The sequence below is a fragment of the Panthera tigris genome, chromosome D2, assembly GCF_018350195.1.
Source record: "Panthera tigris isolate Pti1 chromosome D2, P.tigris_Pti1_mat1.1, whole genome shotgun sequence".
Lineage (NCBI taxonomy): Eukaryota > Metazoa > Chordata > Mammalia > Carnivora > Felidae > Panthera > Panthera tigris.
Genome location: NC_056670.1, coordinates 71,358,619 through 71,379,387, shown reverse-complemented (window position 1 = coordinate 71,379,387; position 20,769 = coordinate 71,358,619). Strand labels below are relative to the sequence as shown.

At 33.8% G+C, this 20,769-nt stretch overlaps 1 protein-coding gene across 5 annotated transcripts in view; it reads right to left on the bottom strand.

Annotated features, from left to right (window-relative positions):
• The window catches only part of ATRNL1 (attractin like 1), a 757,637-nt gene that overhangs the window by 444,434 nt on the left and 292,434 nt on the right, over window positions 1-20,769 (bottom strand). For all 5 annotated transcript variants that reach the window (XM_042960329.1, XM_042960330.1, XM_042960331.1 and 2 more), the window contains exons 23-24: window positions 16,049-16,127; window positions 13,833-13,990 (exon numbers count right to left, since the gene is read on the bottom strand). In XM_042960329.1, the coding sequence (XP_042816263.1) occupies window positions 13,833-13,990; window positions 16,049-16,127 (237 nt within the window). The remainder of the gene's footprint in view (window positions 1-13,832; window positions 13,991-16,048; window positions 16,128-20,769) is intronic.

Here is a 20,769-nt window from a genome sequence, read left to right as displayed (position 1 = left end):
AATAATCGACAAACAGCAAAGAAATAATATCTTGTTACATGGCTTACTAACAAGAGAAACTTCTGTGTGGGAAAAATATTCCAAGAATTATTTTATATACCAAGCAATGCTTCTAAATCACTACAACACATCTCTTTTGACACTGGTCACCACTATAATCAAATACTATTAGATGAAATGCAGGAGAACAGGTGTTCCCTAAATTTCAATTTGATAGAGACTTTCATATTGGTATTCCTAAAATAGAACAAAGGAAAAAGTGAGCCAGAGACTTCATAATCCTCAACATTCTAGCTTAAAGGGAAGGATAGCAGAAGAACACTTCATTAGACGTTTAATAAAAATAGGCTACACAGTATGTGTGGTGACTTGGATTAGTTTTCAGCAACTAAAACTATGGCTCCCTTTGGCCATGACTGGAATATATTTTCCCACCATGTATACTGGGTGCGGCCTCTCTGACTTGCTTTGGCCAATGTAGTATATGGATCGAGATTTAAAAGTATTTGCCCTGTTTATCTGGTCTTATGTGATCCACTCTTAGGAGACCACTTCCTCAGGACCCACTACCTCTTCATCTGGGCACCAGAATGAACATGCACGGAGTAGACACAAACCCAAGCCATAGTCTTAAACTTGAATCAGAGACATCCAGTGGAGCTAAACCTAAATCAGATGTACTACAGTGTAATTGCAGACTCAGAAGGATAAAAATAAGTGCATATTACAAGCTGAGAAAGAGAAGTAAAAATCAAGTTGATAAAAACTGAGAAGAAACTGAGGGTTGTTGGGGGGTGGGAGAGAGGGGAAAGTGGGTGACGGGCATTGAGGAGGGCACCTGTTGGGATGAGCACTGGGTGTTGTATGGAAACCAATTTGACAATAAATTTCATATTAAAAAAAATCAAGTTGAAAAGGAAAACGAAAGAAAGCACAGATTAAAGCTTAGAGGAGAGAAAAAGCATAATACTTTCAAAGAATTGAAGGAATTATAGTATTACTAGATTGTGGAACTCAGAGGAAAGTCTGGTAAGATGTGGCTAAACACATGGACAGGACTAACTTTTGCAGCTGCTTAGAAGCCATTTTAAGCAGTTTGAACTTGATCATAGGGTTATGAGATGCCTTTGAAGGTTTTTAGAAGTAGGTATAAACTGATTCAATTTGCATATTAGAAATATAATACTGGTTACAGCATGATATATACAATCAATGTAATATAATGATTGAAGGAAAACAATATTTAGGACAAGAGAAATAGGTGCTGCCTTTAATGGAGTCACTGGACATTTCAAAGAAAAAATTGGAATACTGTCAATGCAATTAGTTGAATGTGTGTGTTGTATGTCTGTACACTAAAGAATAGATTGAGGCCAACAATCCAAGCCCAAGTCTGTGGTTCAAGCAAAAGTGGGTGGGTGTCTGAGACAAGCAGCAATGGATAATAAGATGTACGAGATATACTGGAACATACATGCAATGCCTGAACTGGTAACACTGATATATAAATAATCTGTACATAAGTGACCATTGAAACTATATGGTAAATGAAACCAAAACAGAAGATTTGTTGTCTAAGAGCAGAATATCTCAAATGTCACCCTAAGGAACACAGGGATCTAAGGGATGATAGAAGGAAATACTTAAAAAATAAATAAAATTGGGTGAGAAAGGAGGAAGGAAAATTAGGAGAATGTAGTGACATGGAAAGAAAGAAGAGACAGTGTTCTAAAAACAGGATCAAATAATGCTGCTGACAGGTCAATTAAGACTGGAGCAAGAAGGGATACCTGGGTGGCTCAGTCGGTTAAGCATTCGACTTTGGCTCAGACCATGATCTCATGGTCCATGAGTTCGAGCCCTGTGTTGGGCCCTGTGCTGACAGCTCAGAGCCTGGAGCCTGCTTTGGATTCTGTGTCTCACTCTCTCTCTGCCCCTCCCCCACTTGCACTCTGTCTCTCTCTCACACACAAATAAATAAACATTAAAAAAAAAGACTGAAGCAAGAAGCTGAAAATTTAGGTCTATAAGTTTTCTATGTCCTATGCCTCAGTAGTTGCAAAGGAGCAATATGAGTAGAAATCAGATCACAGTACAGTAAGAAATAAATTTTAAATTACAAATTGACAATGTGGATTGCAATAATACATTTCTTCCTAATATGTAGTATAGTGCCTCAACATACTAGGCATACAATTAATATTTATTGACTTGAATAAAAGTAAAGAAAGAAAAACAGACATTTTATTATTTCTTCCATTTTTTCAAGTTTTTATTTAAATTCCAGTTAGTTAACATACAGTGTCATATTACTTTCAGGTATAGAATTTAGTGAATGTACATTATATACAACACCCTGTGCTCATCACAAGAGCCCTCCTTAATCCCCATCACCTTTTTAACTCATCCTCCCACCGACCTCCCCTCCGGTCACCATCAGATTGTTCTCTATAGTTAAGACTTTGTTTCTTGGTTTTCTTCTCTTTTGAAAAACATTTCAATTCAGAAATACTCCTAGGAAAATATTTCCTCTCTTTGGTAGGCATTTTGAAATGCTTTGGATTATTTAAACAGATCTACCAAATTATGTGCAAAATAACAAAAAACTGAAGTTGAAACATCCTCTTTGGGAATAGGTCAATAGTGATCTTGAGGATGATAGTCTTATTAATTTTTTTGGCTGGCAATTCAGAATATACAAAATTCCTTTTTTAAATGTCAGATTTAAAAAAATAAATAAAAATTATAATAAATACAACTTAGATTTAATTTTCAGAAAAATTCTTCACAGTCCAAGGCTTCAGCCAGATGATCATCAGAATTTTCTTTCTAAAATGCACATTTCATAATTAACTCTGCAAATACTTTATCATTTTGTTCCAAGAAAATTTTTCTGCCACATTTCCTCTGTACTAACAGCCACACTTGTATACCCAACACCACCACCCTGATCACCGAACACCATCACGTTGCTATCATACAACCTGTTTTCCAACCATTAAAAATCAATGTGCTCCCTGATGAAAATTACTTAATCATAACTTTGAAAACCCATTCTTCTTATCTAGAATTCCCTCTCATGTAATATCCCTTTTCTGAACTCCTAGTTATCCTTCAAAACCTTGCTTCAACATAACTCTTACTAAGAACTTTTCCTGCTTTAATATCATCTCTGTAAAAATCACAGAGAAGGAAATATAATCTAGAACTCTCCAACTCATAAATATCTTTCACATCCATATCAGTGACAAATGGCTGATACAACAAATGGCTCAGAGAACATTTTATGACCTAAACAAAACCAAAATATGCCCCTGGACTCTATATAAAGATACTAAGAGAGTCTTTTCCCTTTCATCTCTGGGATAGCTAAATTTGGATGCTATAAATGCAACCAAAATAGAATACAACACAGTCAACATACATTGTGAAACTCAGTCAATTCAATAATCATTTATATAACACAGTATAAAGGATGCCAAGGGATATAGTTTTATATATAGTATCGTCATCTACAAATAGTGAAAGCTTTACTTCTTCTTTGCCGATTTAGATGCCTTTTATTTCTTTCTATTGTCTGATTGCTGTGGCTTGGACATCCAATACTATGTTGGGTAACAGTGATGAAAGTAGACATCCTTGTCTTGTTCCTGACCTTAGGGGGAAAGCTCTCAGTTTTTTCCCATTAACGATAAGGGTAGCTATGGGCTTTTCGTTTATGGCCTTTATTACATTGAGGAACATTCCCTCTAAACCTACTTTGTTGAGAGTATTTCTCATGAATGGATGTTAAGAGATGCAGTTTTGGGAAATACAATCAGAGGTGAAATTGGGTTCCTGGAAGTTCCCAAAGGCATTTCCTCTGGATGCCCTGTTTTCTAAGCCTACAATGTCCCTTGTTTTACTTTAAAGGTAATTTAAAGCTGTATTTCGATATCTACAACTGAAAGAATGCTTATTAATATATTCTGTGAACTACATAAGGGTAGAGACTACATTGTATCCTATTCTATTCACTAGCAAAATGTCTTATATATGATTGAAACTTAGAAATGGCTTGAAAGTGTAGCCAAAATTTTATACAAATGTTCAACAGCTGCCATTTCTGTAAGTACTACTTTATAAGTTTTTCACTTATAAAGTTAAATAAATTTTTATAAGTTTTTCACTGACTCAAAACACAGAAGCTACTTTAATAAGCAACAACCATTACTATGTCTTTTTATTTTGTTCATTATACAGTTCATAACATATAGAGTTCTATTATCATACAAGTAAGGTTCATCCTTTAATAACAAGATTAGACTCAAGTTGGATCAACCTAAATGAAGTATTTTTCTACTTTCCTGCATATCATTAAAAACTTCTCCTTATTCAAGTATTACCTTTTAAATTGATCTGTTCAATCTATTCAAATATATGTGCAAACATTACTACTTAAAGTGCTTAAAAGAATTGTGATGGAAAAAACTGCCACATAAAATTATGAAAATACTATTGATATTAATTCATGCAAAATCTATGTGAAATGTTTGGCTTACATGAAAAGATATTTTGTTATGCAAACAACAAATAATTAAATATTAAACTCTTCATACATCTTTTATGTTTTAGCATGTAAGAATTCAAAGAATTAAATTGCAGACAGAAAGGCTAAAGTAACCTGAAGTGCTTTCTTTTAACTATATTCACAATGTTCTCTCCCTATACAGTAACCCTATTGATACAAGTATTAAAATAAATTAAGTAAAAGTGATCATAAAAGTTAAGTGTTACTTTATCTCAAAAACAATGTTTGCTTGTTAGAAATATCACTGATACAATTCTGTGAAAAGAAAACAGTGATATTTATTTTTAGAAATTTCTTGGTATCTCATGGTTATATGGATATTTTTCAATAGAAATTAGTTTTTTTGCACTTTTTTTATTTCAGCCACTTTTCAAAATAACTGCTTCCATTGAGTGTAGTTTGTAAATATTTATGAACAATTTTATCTACGGATTGTAAATTTTCTCATAACTTGCAGCTTGGAATCCACAGTAGTATGTACTTTTGAAATCTAAAATACATAGACGTATGTCTACAACCTGACTATCATTTACCTACAGTTACTTGGAAGCTTAAATCTAAGCTACTAAATAAAACATGTTACAAACAAAAACATAAAACCACATATACAGTAACTATATATAGTCATAGTAATATATATAGTTATATATGTTGTATATATAGTGACTATATAGAATTATAGTAACATATATAGTTACTATATATGTGGTTCACTCATTTGGTGAACAAACCTATGGACAGTATATTTATTCATATTTACATAATTTATTCATAATTTATTCATAATTACATGTAGAATATCTACCTCCTTCCAAAATGGAGGGAATAAATTTATCCTTCTGCAAAAACAACAAGTAAAATAAATAAAACATATGAAACGATATCAAGCAGTGTAGGACAGTAATTCCTGAGTGGAGAAAAAAAATGAGGTGAGCATTTAAATGTCACAGATTATTGTGATTTTGAGGCTGCATCAAAAGGACAGTGAACACATGTGTATCCCAGAAATTTTCTGGAGTTGAGGAGATAAAACTGACAATCTGCAGAGGCCAAGGTAGCTAGAGTTTATAGGAAAGTATACTAGAGAAGACAGAACTTCCTAGAGTGCTATGGAGATTTTCTGAGGATCCCCTTGAGTCGTCAGGTGAAGATTACTTACTGACAAAGAAACTATCCAACATTGGGGAAAAATCCATCTGAAAGGAACAGAGAAAATAATTCTCAAAACTCACACAGAGTTGGGAATATTTCATGGTCCTGAGAGTCAGAGTGGAAAACCTTATAATTCATACATCATAAAATACAGTACCCAAAAGAACAGAGCCTCAGTAATGAAAAATTAACACCAGGTTAAGTGCTGCTTTGTTCCTACCTAACAAAAGTAAGCCTTGTAAAGACATTTTTTACAAGAAAATTAGCTCCATCCCAAAACAAAGCTAAAATTTATTTAACAAAATAGATACATACCTACCACCCAAAAAGGTAAAATTCAGAATGTTTCGTATCTAATCAAAATATGACCCATAAGGAGCAGGAAAATAAAACAACAGAAAAGAAACTCAGAAGAGATACAAATTATAGAATTTGTAGATAATTTATAGAAGAGTTATAATAACCATATTCCATTTATTAAAGAAGGCAGAAAAAGAACAGAGTATGTTAAATAGAGGCATGGAAGATATTTTCTAAAAAACCTTATCAGAATTCTCAAGCTAAAAAATATAATATCTGAGATGAAATATACACTGAATGTGATTAATATGAAATTGGACACTATAAAAAAGATTAATAAATTTCAATTACAGGAAAAGAAAATATCCCAAATGAAACACAAAGAGAAAAAAAAAGAATGAATAAAAAACAGAAACAGAGCATTAGGAAGCCAAGGAACAATTTCAAGCAGTCTGATATACATACAATTGCAATTCCCAAAGGAGAAGAAAGGCGTAGTGGAAAAAAACAATTGAGAAATATGGTTTTCCAAATCTGGTGATGAGTATAATTTTATTTGTATATAAAATTCAGTAAAACCCATCCACAAGAAACAAGAAGAAACCAAACTTCTGTACACCATTATCAAATTGGCCAAAAAGAGTGAAAAAGAGAAAAAAAAATGCAGAGAGAGGAAAAAAAACCATCACATACAAAGAATAAGGTTAAGAGCAGATTTCTCATTAAGAACAATGCAAGCCAATGGACACTGGAGAAACATCTTTGAAAGGAAAGAAAGAAAAAAGCTACAGTTTAGAATTCTTCAACCCCCCCCAAAAGTGAAATAAAGACATTTTCAGAATACACAATGATATAATTCATTGTCAGCAGATCTACACTGAGTGTGTAAGTCCTTGAGCCCCTTAGACAGCAGGAAAATGATACAAGATAGAAATCAGATTCTACAAAAAGGAAAGAGGAAAGATGAATTTTTTTATTGTTTTTTTAATTTTTTTTAATGTTTATTTTTGAGAGAGAGGGCACACACACACACACACACACACACACACACACACGCACACGCACAAAAGGGGGAGGGGCAGAAAGAGAGGAGGACAGAGGATCCAAAATGGGCTCTGTGACCACAGTGAGCCCAAAGCAGGGCTTGAGCTCAGGAACTGAGAGATCGTGACCTGAGCCAAAGTTGGATGCTCACACGACTGAGCCACCCAGGCACCCCTTAAGTTTAATACATTAAAAAAATTGAGTGATGTAACACTACCTGTAAGTAAACAATGAAAAATTTAAGAAGTACAGTAAAACCTTGGATTGTAAGTAACTTGTTTTGCAAGTGCTCCGCAAGACAGACAAACATTTCTAATAAATTTCAACTTGATAAATGAGTGATGTCTTGCAATATGAATAGTACGTGATGCCGAACATCATATGATCATAACTATGCCAATGGTTATGAAATCTGCTTTGATACATGAGTGCTTTGGATTACAAGCATGTTTCTGAAATGAATTATGCTCACAAACCAAGGTTTTACAGTATATGAATAAAATAACACAATATGGAACTGTAGCTATAAGCCAACAGACAGAATAAAATGAAATCATAAAAAAATGCTCAATTTAAAAAGGCAGAAAAAGAACAAGGAATAAAGACCAAAAGAAAAATAATAAACAAATAATAAGATTTAAATCAAAAGATATAAATATAAGTATGTCACATGTACATGGTTTAAGATTGGAGAAACTCCATGCTGTCTAAAAGATACCCACTTTAAATATAAAAGCAAAAATAGATTAAAATAAAAGGATGAAAAATGATACAGCATGCTATAGCTTACTAGAGAGGGAGTCAAGAGGGAGGAGTAGTAGGACGATGCTATGCTTGCTTCATCCCTTGAACACAGCTAGATAAATATCAAATCATTCTGAACACCCAAGAAATCGATCTTAGGACTAAGAAAAAAAATGGAAGTATGAGATGCGAAGATGTGATCTGGGGCCCACAAGAATTGTGTGTGCTATGGAGGAGAAGGAGCCCTGATCACAGAGAGAGGAGAGAGGGCGAGAGACAGCAGAGTACAGGGGACTGCACAAGAAAAATACTTTCCCAAAACCACCGACCAGGAAAACAAGAGGAGCTAATTATCATGAATTTTTAAAACCAGTGAAACTCAAAGACTGAAGTTTTAGAAGCCCATGCCATGGCCGGTGTGGAGCCTGGCAGGCACAGGAGTGCTCCTGTGGAGGAGGGCAGAGGCCCTAGTGGGGACAGAGCAGTCTGAGGATCCCCTGGGTCACACCTGGAGAGATGGTTTCCCTTCCTGGAGTGCATTTGGGAGAGGTAACACTAACTCTCAGAAGACAAAAGAGCCATTGGGCAATACTGCACTGCCCCATTCCTTAGCATAGGAGAAGAGACACCTGCTGAGGGCTGTTAGCCTGGACACCAGCCTGGTCTGACCCTTCCCCCAAGGAACAGTGTGGGTCACCAACACACCAGATCCCTAGAATTTGGAGTTTGGAAACTCAGCCAGTGTGGCTGTGGTAAACACAGGTGCACTGCACTGCTGGGCAGGCAGACAGCCGAACACAGGGTGAAAGCGGGAATCTAAGGGAGGCATGGGACACATGAGGGGAGACTGTTCATTGTTCTGAGGACTTCCTGGACAGTGGCCGATGCAAACTCCCCTTTCCAATGACGAGCACACAGGCTGGCGACATTTTTCTCCCTTGCCCATTAGTACAAACTGACTTTAGTGAGCAGAACAGTGCCCACAGCAGAGGCCTAAGCTGCTTAGCCCAAGTTCCACCCTGCTGTGCTCTGCAGGTACGTCTATACTAGGACAAGTGTGCCTGAGAGCCAGAAAAGAAGTGGGTCCCTGCCCCAGAAGACCCACAAAAACCTCCTGCGTGGACCAAGTCTACTGACCGTAGAGGGCTGCAAAGCCAAAACACAACAGCAGAGCACACACAGCATACACCACAAACTTCCTGAAGCACCAGACCTGGAAAGCATATGACCTAATAAAGTCATTACTCTCAGAAACAAAAAACATATGAGGCTTTCCTGACACAAAGAAGACAGAGACCTAAACAAAACGCCAAGATGGAGGAATTCATCCTAAAAGAAAGAACCAGAAAAGGTCACAGCCAGGAATCTAATTGAAATAATAGATGTAAGTAATATCCCTGATCAAGAATTTATTTTTTTATTATTTTTTTGAAATGTTTATTTTTGAGAGAGAAAGAGCACTAGTGGAGGAGGGGCAGAGGGAGGTAGAGAGAGAATCTGAAGCAGGCTTTGCACTGTCAGCGCAAAGCCTGACTTGGGGTTCAAATGAACAAATCATGAGATCATGACCTAAGCTGAAGTCAAACACTCAACCAACTGAGCAATCCAGGTGCCCCCTGATCAGGAATTTAAAACAACAATCATAAGGATCCTAGTTGGACTTAAGAAAAGCATAGAAGACATCAGGCAGTCCCTTACGCAGAGATAAAAGACCTAACAGCTAGTCTTGCTGAAAATAAAAAATGTTGTAACCAAGAAGCAAAACCAATTGGTTCTAGTGAACACAAGGGCAGAAGAAACAGAAGAATTTATAAATATCATAGAAGGTAAAATTATAGAAAATAATGAAGCTGAAAAGAAGAGGGAAAGAAAAATATTGGATCACAAAAGTAGACATAGGGAACTCAACAACTCCATAAAGCATAGTAACATTCATATCATATGAGCCTCAGAGAAAAAGAGAAGGGGAAAGGGGGCAGAAGGTTTATTTGAGCAGTACAAAAAGACTGAGATCATACCATGCATATTTTCAGACTCCAACGCTCTGAAATTTGAAGTCAACCAGAAAAAAGCCTGCTTGATATTCTCTCTCCCTCTCTCTCTGCCCCCCACCCCACTTGCTTGTCTCTCTTTCTTTCTCTCTCTCAAAATAATAAACTTAAAAAAAGGAAATTAGACAGTTTTCACCTTAAGAAACAAGAAAAGAGGAACAATTTACTCAAAGTAAGCAAAAGAAAGGGAATAAAGAGTAGAAATTAATGAAATTAAAAAAATAGAGAAAATAAATGAAACCATCTGTTCCCTTAAAAAAAATCAATGAAAGTGACAACTCTCTAGCCAAACTGACAAAGGGGAAAAAAATAGAGAGAGGAGAAACAAATTATGAATATCAGAAATGAGAGTGATGACATCACTAAATAACATGTGAATATTATTAATCTTTTGCCAATAAATTCTACAAATTAAATCAAATGGGAGAAATACAACTGGGAGACACAAATCGATAGAGCTCACTCCAAAAGAAATAACCAGAAAAGCTCTAAATCTATTAAAGAAATTGGATTTTTAGTTAAAACCTTCCCACAAAGAAAGGTGTATTAGTCCAAATACATTGTGTTGAATTCTACCACAAATTTAAGAAAAAATAATAATAACAATTACACACAGATATTTCAGTAAATTACAGAGGAAGTAATATTTCCCATTCATTTTATAAGACCAGCAGTACAATGATACAAAGTCAAACAACATTACAAGAATAGAAAGCTATAGACTAATAGCCCTCATAAATATAGGTATAAAAATTCTTAACAAAATTTTAAAAAAGCAAATACAATGATGCATGACAAAATAAATGACCAAGCGGAGCTTATCCCTATATAACAAGATTGATTAAACATTCAAAAGTGGATTGGATTCAAAAGTGGATTTCAATTCTATTAGCAAATATATACTAAATAAAATAATCTTACTATTTTATATTTAATAATTAAAGTTTATTATAGTCCCAAAAAACACACATACTCATATGCTTTAATATGACATATTCCTCAGAACTAATGCAATGACTTTATTAATCATAGAGTAGGAATTCAGCTCTACTCATTTTGACCATCACAACTGGACTCTAAATTTTATTATTTAGGGAGAGTGGAATATTTCAACTTTATTACACATTCAGGTTTGGCTCCTAGAATATATTACTAGTATGTTCTCAAATGAAAATCCAATTTAAAAAGTTAATATTTAGTCATTAAATATTCATTAAAATTCTATAGTAACTATGTAATTTGCTTAAAAATGAAATAATTAGATAACCAAGACATGAAGAACATAAAAAAAAATTAAAAATGTAACAATTGTATCAATTTTAATTACTACTTAATAAGGTTAATAGATGAGCCCTTTGGTTGCCTTTGAACATAATTTCAATTGGCCAAGGGAAATCTGATTCATATTTCTGTATAAATCTTAGAAAATATAATGATATATCTAACATCATCAATGTCAAAATTTTTTAAAACTATATGGAAATATTTCCAGCATTTTTGGACTATAACAGTGTTGAAATAAATCACCATACAATGAAGAAATAAGTTTATCAAATAATTCCCATTACTGAGTAGTAATTTATAATATTTCTTGAATAGTTAAGTAATTTCCTTAATTTAGACGTTAAATTAGCCTTAAAAGTAAAGACAATTTTCTCATAAATATATGACTTTTAAAAATACTGTGTTCCCACAAATCACATAGAAAGTAATATTAAAAAATAATAATAATCCAGTTAAGAAATGGGCAGAAGACATGAGTAGATATTTTTCCAAAGAAAACATACAAATGGCCAACACACACATGAAAAGTTGTTCAACATCACTCATCATCAGGGATATATAAGTTAAAACCGTGATGAGATAACCTCCTCACACCTGTCAGAATGGCTAAAATTAACAACACAGGAAACAACAAATGTTGGTTAGGATGCAGAGAAAGGGGGAACCCATTAACACTGTTGGTGGGAATGCAAACTAATGCAGCCAATCTGGAGAACAATATGGAGGCTCCTCAAATAGTTAAAAATAGAACTGCCCTATGATACATCAATTCACTACTGGTATTTATCAAAAGGATACAAAAATACCGATTCAAAGGGACACATGTACTCTGATGTTTATAGCAGCATTTTCAATAATAGCCAAAGTATGGAAAGAGCCCAAATGTCCATCAACTGATGAATGGATAAATAAGATGTAGTATATATGCATGTATGTACGTACACATACACACACACACACACACACACACACACACACACACACACACAGGAATATTACTCAGCCATCAAAATGAAAGAAATCTTGCTATTTGCAACAACATGGATGGAGCTAGAGTGTATTATGCTAAGCAAAGTAAGTAAGTCAGAGAAAAGATAAATACCATATTATTTCACTCATGTGGAATATAATAGATGAAAAGATGTACATGGGTGGGGGAGAAGAAAGAGAGAGGCAGACCATAAAACAGACTCTTAACTATACAGAACTGAGGTATAGTTCTGTATACCTCAGAATATACCTCCCTCCATGGAGGGAGGTGGGTGGGCTACATGAGTGATGGGTATTAAAGAGGGCACTCGTGACGAATCACTAGATTCTACTCCTGAAGCCAATATTATACTGTATATTAACTAACTAGAATTTGAATAAAAACTTGAAACCTAAAACTAAAACCCGTACAAACATTTTCAGTCACAGATCATAAACTGTCATTAATATAAAAGGGGAAAGAATAATCTATAATTTTTTTGAGAGAAGAATATGTGTGGATGTGTGCATGTATGTGAACAGGGGAGGGACAGAGGGAGAGGGAGAGGGAGAGAGAGAATCTTAAGCAGGTTCCACGCCCAGCACAGAGCCTGACATGGGGCTCGATCTCACCACCATGAAATCATGACCTGAGCTGAAATCAGGAGTTGGACACTTAACCAACTGAGTTACCCAGGTACACCATGTAAATTTTAAAAGTTTTTAAAACATAATAACCTAGCACAGAGCTTGATATGTATGAGATATTCCAAAAAATAATCTGAATTCCATCTAATCAAATAACCAATCATAAAAGAATCAGTATATGAACAAATTCCAACATTACAACATACAGGCTTTTCTTTCATAAAAGCATAAATTAAGAGCACAAACCCTGAATATTTCAAGATAGAAAGAACTTCCTAAATGTTTTCCTAGCAATAAATCTAAAGCCTTTTGCAGCCTATCACTAAACACAATAAAAACTGAAATATACAAAGTGAAAGATAAAAAGAAAGAAATATGTACATATATAGCATTAAGAAATCAATAGTGAGAGGCAGTGAATCTTAAAGAACTGTTAAGTTGCTTACCTTAAATTTTTAATGAAAGTTTAAATAATGTTCAGTATATAATAAAGCAAAAATGAGATTCTAAAGACAGCAAATAATTTTAAGTAGAGTTGTAGGAAGAGAGTATCTAACCCTCAGGTGAAATACACACTTAATCAAAAAACCCAATCTAATTATTTCAAGTGTTGATGCATTTTTTTAAATGTTTATTCATTTATGAGAGAGACAGAAAAGAGCGTGAGGGGGGAGGGGCAGAGACAGAGGGAGACACAGAGTCCGAAGCAGGCTCCAGGCTCTGAGTTGTCAGCACAGAGCGCCACACAGGGCTTGAACCCATGAACCCGTTAGATCATGACTCGAGCTGAAGTCGGACGCTTAACCGACTGAGCCACCGAGGCGACCCTTGATGCATTTGTAGAATATGATTTCACTGAAAAATTTGTACACCGATTGATTCAATATCATAAGTATGAATTATTTTTATAAACATTCAACGTACCCTTTTTTATCAAGGGTGCATACATTTTTCATGTTTTTTGAGAAATAAAAATCTTATCCATATCATTACTTTGAACAAAAGTAGCACTGTTTTTGTAAAAAAAAAAATATTCAATGGTCATTATGTTAAATACTATTAACACTTACCTGTATTTTAATAGGCCAGGAAAAGTTGCTGACATACACATAGAATGTAATGTTAGGATTGCTTCTGAAGTTAAATTTTTCATAGGAAAAACTATCTCTGTATTCCTTTATATTAGTCTTGGACACTATAGGAGTCTCCTCCCCAGATATTGTTCCAGCTAAAATGTAAATAATAAAATCAAACTGTAAATTTTCATATTAGGAAAAAAGGATATTTTAACTTAAAAATAGATATTTACTTAATTTTTATAACTACACTTATAAAAACAATTATCAAAATAAACTTCTTTAGTATTTACAGTGACAAAGGAGAAATAAGATTAATCATAAATGTAATGGAAACAGTATAAAATTATTTTTTTAAATGATACCACTGATTAAGTAAGTGCTATGGACAAGGCACTGGTGAAGAAACTTTCTATTCTTCTCTGATAACAATTTTACCCCCAAGGCATTCCATCTCTTTTTTCAAATTTAAACCTGAGCCTCAGAAAGATTAAAACACTTGCCTTAATTTTCTAGCTACTGAATTGGTAAATTTCTCTTTGGAACTCACGTATCCATTAGCCCCAGACACTGAATTCTTTCTATTCACTACTCCACAGAGCCTCTCAAAACAAATCAGGACATATTTCACATGTCTCAGTCCAATTAAAACATAGAAAAGAAATCAATTTATTTGTCTTAACCACAAATTGAACCATCACTACTTTGAATAAATTGAAACGAGGCTATAATTTAAAACATGGGATAAATGTTCAATTAGTTAAACACATATTGCATACTCAATAAATATTTACTGAAATTAACCAAATGGAACAAAGCATTTCCAACAATCTTACCAAGCCCTCTACTTTAACAAACTGTAAAAATATTTAGAATTAGTATACTGGGCAACTGAATTAATTTCTAACTCATCACCTATTCCAAAAGCACCTGGGTTGCTGTTTTAAAAAGCAGGTTTCATGAACCCATCTCCCAATCTGATAAATCAAAATTTCCGAGATTTGGTTTTGGGAATCTGAAAGTTACAAGTAATTTCTTGCATGATAAAATCATCATTCTAATCTAATTGTAGAGGTTTGTATATTTTTGTTGACAGATTTTAGAACACTTTTGGAGTCAGTTTATTATGCCAAAGTAATTTTCAAATTAGTAATCCAAGTTTTCATGAATTCTTAATTAATGAAGCTCACAGTCCCAAGATTTTACTATAAGGTGGACACCATTGTAGCAAAATGTGTATATATTTGCCCAAACTTCTCATTTTTTTAACACATGTAATATAGGTTCTAGAATTGCAAAGACTATCTCACTCTTGAATTCTATGTCTCCATGCTTCTACATATTAAAAGAGCATAATGACCTAAGAATACATATATTTTCTTTCTTTCTGTTTTTAGTAGGCTCCGTGCACAGTGTGGAGCCATAGTATGGGGCTAGAACTCACGACCCTGAGATCAAGAGCCCAAGAGCTGAATGCCCAACTGTCTGGACACCCGGGCACCCCAGAATCCACATGTTTTCTTTAAAGAGGATTCCAACACATTGTGCAACAGTATAGCTTTGATACAGAAAATAAAAATCAATAGAATTTCTTAGTATGTAAATACAAAAAAAAGTGAGCATACTTTTTCATAATCCAACAGACAGTTTGTATTTCATCTTGGTTCTATTTTTTAAAAGTCTAAATTTTCAAGTTCTAAAACTTATTACAGAAGACATATTAAGGAGAGGGTTTTTTTAACCCTTTCTCAGCACCAAAGCTGACAAAGGTGTTGGTATATTTCTAAGTTTGAAAGGAATAAAAACCTATTAATTCATCAACATGCACAGAATTTGTCTTATATCAATATTAAGGTTAATAATTAAATTTATAGCTTCATGATAGTGAGTCAAATAATTGAAATCACAGTCCCAATCATTAAAGAAGTACTCTATCTGAATTAAAACCATAGCAATTCATAACAATGTCTTTTTAAAAAATTAAGTGGTGTATAATATTTGTTACCCATCTAATTTAATTGAATAAGGGACAAAGTTAAAATAATGAAACTTTATTAATAATGCTACTTATTACTTGTACCTGAACCAGCACAATTATTATGACATATATATTTTAATTTCAATTTTTTGAATTAACAAAAAAAAGATCATGTTAGAACATCTTCCATATACAAACAAATGTAAAAGATGTGACAACAAAATTCTCTTACCTGTTGAACCAACTGACCATGTAATGTTGAGATTAAAGTTGTTTGATGCATTAATCGAAATATCCAAATTTTTGTTTGACTACCAAGAAAGAAAATATTAGGGTTACAAAAATCAAACTACACTAAATAACGTTTTATGTTTTAATTATGCCCATGCTACAATTCACAGACTGGATACATTTTGTCAGTATTCAACCAAGTGTAGATGTCAATTACACCATTTTAATGAAAAAATATAGGTGATAAATTCAAAGGTAGTTTAAAGTTTCCATTTATCTTCTCTACTATAATCTAGCCTTCTGTCTGTAAGCCAGGGGAGCTGTAATTCATTGTTTGTATTTTGATTCTCTTGCTTACCTGTAGTTAATATGTAAACGGTACAGGTTTTAATTAGTCCAAAGTAATTTTACACCAATGTAAGATTGTTGTTTTATTGAAAAACTTTTTGTTAGGTATTTATTGTATTACTACACACTGGTTTTTTACACTTTTTTTGTTTATTTTCTTTTTGAAAGAGAGACAGAGTGTGAGTGGGGTAGGAGCAGAGAGAGAGGGAGACACAAAATCTGAAACAGGCTCCAGGCTCTGAGCTGTCAGCACAGAGCCTGTCATGGGGCTAGAACTCATGAGCCATGAGATCATGACCTGAGCCAAGGTCAGACACTCAACCAGCTGAGCCACCCAGGCGTCCCTTATACACACCTTTTGTAGTGAAAAAAACAAAAAACAAAAAAACATAAATTACATAAACTAGAACTTTCAGGTAAAAATGGATTAAATTAAATCTGTTGTCAAAATGTAGGAAATGAATCAATAATTAAGGCATCTATTTATTATTATCTTTTATTTAGGATAAGTAGGAAGCCCTGACCACATATTAATTTCACTAACTGTTCCAAGTTGAGTATATCTTTAACTATGAATTATATTTATAAAATTACGTATAATGATATTACAAGCATTCTTAGAGGCAACTCTCATGCTTAGTTTAGCACCCTACAGTTTCAAAGAAAATGTGTCTGAGCTATTGGCTTCTACTAGACAAGACAGTAGATATAAAACAGAAAGCTGTGACATTTGGAACCAGTTGATATTTTCAGGAAACTGAAAAAGGAGAGGATGGTCAAGAGAGAAGCAAACTAAAATTATGCCTAATCTGGACCTACACATGTGATACTATGGATCATATTGTGGAAAAATGGTATTCACATTCCAGATGTTCCAAGTATAATAAAATTTCTCATGTCTTCAAAGAAGTACGTAAGTTTGTAATCGCTATTAAACATTCAAGAGGCCAATGGTAAAAAATGAAATTCTGATGCACACTACAACATGGCTGAACCTTGGAAATATTAGGCTAAGTGAAATAAGCCAGACACAAAAGGACAGATATTGTATGGTTGTACATGTGATGTACTTAGAATATACAAATTCAGAGACAGAAAGTAGAATAAAGGGACTGTGGCCAAGGGAAGAAATGAGGAATTATTGCTTAATGGATACAGAAATTCTGTTTGGAATGATAAAAAAAAAATTGATGATAGATAGTGGTGATGGGTTGCACAACACTGTAATTGTACTTAATGCCACCGAATGGTATACCTAAAAATGATTAAAATTATAAATTTTATTTTATGTATATTTTACAATGAAAAAGAAGTCAATGGTGATTACGGTGCATTTATAAAATCTTTCTTATTACAGTGAACAATGGGGTTTCTGACATTTCTAATGTCTTGGTTAAAAAAAACACAAGATAAGTAAAAAGAGGGTTATACTTAAAACATTATACTTTAAAATTCTTATTTAAAAGTCAAAATGTTAAATGTATTCCAAAGAATATAGACACGTCTTAAAATCTAAAGAATAAGGCATAACATTAAATGAACTGTTCTACTTTTTGAGAAGAGACCCTACTTTACTGTAAAAGAAAAATTTAAGAAATTATATTATTTGTTGGCAAGTCCAATAAAATACTTTAGAGAAGCTAGCAAATGGCAAGATATATTTTGAGGTTTCATCTATTTAAAAAAACTATTAAAATATATGATATGGACTTAAAAGATAGATTAAGATATAATTAAAAAACAGCAAAACAAAGTGACATTAGTAAGATGGTGAAATAGGAAGTCACAGCCCTTATCCTCCATAAAAACACCGATTTAACAATGTTGTATGGGCCAAAATAACTTTATGAAAGAATCAAAAGCTAGTTAAAAAGTTCCAGTACCAAAGATTAATATAAAATGAAGAATAGCCACCTTATAATCAGTAAGAAGAACAATTTCACTTTACCCATTTCAGCCTCTGCCCCAAGGCGGCACTCAGCATTATAGAGAACACCTTGGCTTTGACTTCTCCCACAGGGAAGAGAGAGAATGTAGCATATATCCAACATCCCTGGCCTTTCATTGCACTGCCTAAAGGATCTGTTTCTGATTTACCTCACCCAGAGCACTAAGAGAACAAGCATAGTTTGGACATCTGACAGTAGCTAAAAATAAAGAAAGTAAGTGGGTGGCTTACTGCTGCTGGCATGGCTCCTCAAGATTAGGAGAAGGTGCACAACCTTGAGACTTCTCCTCCAGAAAGGAAGAGAATGGAATGTGCATCCAACACCATGAATTTTCTGTGTACCGCCCAAGGGGAAAAAGGCAGGCAGCTCACTACAGCCAGAATTGCTCTGTGAAACTGAGAGAAGGCGTGTAACCCTAAGACTACTCCGCTTCGAAGAAAAGGAAAAGTTGTGGAACATGATTAATCACAGAAAAGGTTTCTGATGCTCCCAGTATCTTCTAGCTGGGCTAACTGATGGTCTTTCCCTTTGAAGCCAGTCAATAAAGACTGGGAAAAGTAGTTGTTTCTTCAAAAGCACAGACACCAGTGCAAAGCTACAAGGGAAATTAAGTATGGGAGAAATATGACATAACCAAAGGAACAAAATAAATCTCCAGTAACTGACCCTAAAGAAATGGAGATCTAGAATTGTCTGCCAAATGATTCAAAATAATTGTATTAAAGAAGTAATAAGGAAGGAATAAGAGACCAAAGAAAGATAATCAAATGAAACCAAGGAAACAATATATGAACAAAATGTCAATGCAACAGACAGGGACAGAACTATAAAAAGGAACCACAGAAATTCTGGAGCAGAAGAATACAATAAATTAACTGAAAAATTCAATATATAGTTTTAATGACAAACTTGACCAAGTAGAAGAAAGAATCCATGAACTCAAATCATCTGAAGTTAACTAGCCAAAGGAACGAAAAGAAAAGAGAAAGAAAAAGAGTGAAGAAAGCCTAATGGACTTATGGAATACAATCAAGCAAAAAAAATTATATATATATATATATATTACATATATAATATAACTAATATATATATATATATATATATATATATATATATATATATATAATATAGATCTTAGAGAAGAGAAAGAAAGGGGCAGAAATTTATTTATTTAAAGAAATAATGGCCTAAAATGTCCCAAATCTAAGAAGTACAAACATCTAGATTCATGAAGCTGAAGAAAACAAAAGGAAGATGAACATAAAGAAATCAAATAAAATTGTTAAAAGTCAAAGACAGGATTTTGAAAGCAAGAAAGAGTAAAGTTACTTATCATATACAAAGAAGCCCTATTAAAAGTTTTGAAAGAAAAAATGTACCAAAGAGGAATACTATTCCTGGTAACACTGTCCTTAAAAAAACTTGAGACATGAAGACTTTCCCAGAGAAACAGAAATTGAGGGAGCTCATCATAACTAGATCTGATTTATAAAAAAAATGTTAATTGTTATAAGATCAATAACAGAGTGGAGAGAGGGGATAGACAGGTTAAGAGTATAGAGTTTTGGCATGTGGTTGAAGTTAAGTTTCACCAGCTTAAAACACTGTTTTTATTTATTTATTTGTTTTTTAGGTTTTATTTTTTCATATTTGAGAGAGGGAGAAAGAGAAAGAGAGACAGAGACAGAGTATGAGTGGGGGAGGAGCAGAGAGAAAGACACACAGAATCTGAAGCAGGCTCCAGGATCTGAGCTGTCAGCACAGAGCCCAACATGGGGCTTGAACTTATGACCAGCGAGATCATGACCTGAGCTGAAGTCGGATGCCTATCCGACTGAGCCGCCCAGCCGCCCTAAAACAGTTATAACTATATGTAAAATTCATGATAACTACAAAGAAAATGCATACATAAGATGCACAAAAGAAAAGGAGCAAGAAATCAAAGCATACAAAGCATATCACTACAAAAAAAAAACAATAAAAAACAAAGCCTTCAAGAGTGAAAAAAGGAACAACACACACACACATACACACACACACTAACTATAAGACAGACAACAATTAACAAAATGGAAATAGTAAGTCCTCTCCTATCAATAATTACTTTAAACATAAATCTATTAACCTCCCCAATCAAAAGATATAAAGTAGACAGGTGGATTAAAAAAAACAATACCCAACACTATGCTGTCTAAAAGAGACTCATTTAAGATTTATAGACACTTATGGACTAAAAGTGAGGGGATGGGAAAGGATATTCCATGCAAATAAGAAACAAGAGAGGGAAGAGTTAGCTATACTTATATAAGACAAAACAGACTATAAGTAAAAAACTTTAGCAAGAGACAAACAAGGACACTGTATAATGATAAATGGGTCAATTCATCAGAAAGGTATAACTATAATAAATTGTATATATATATAT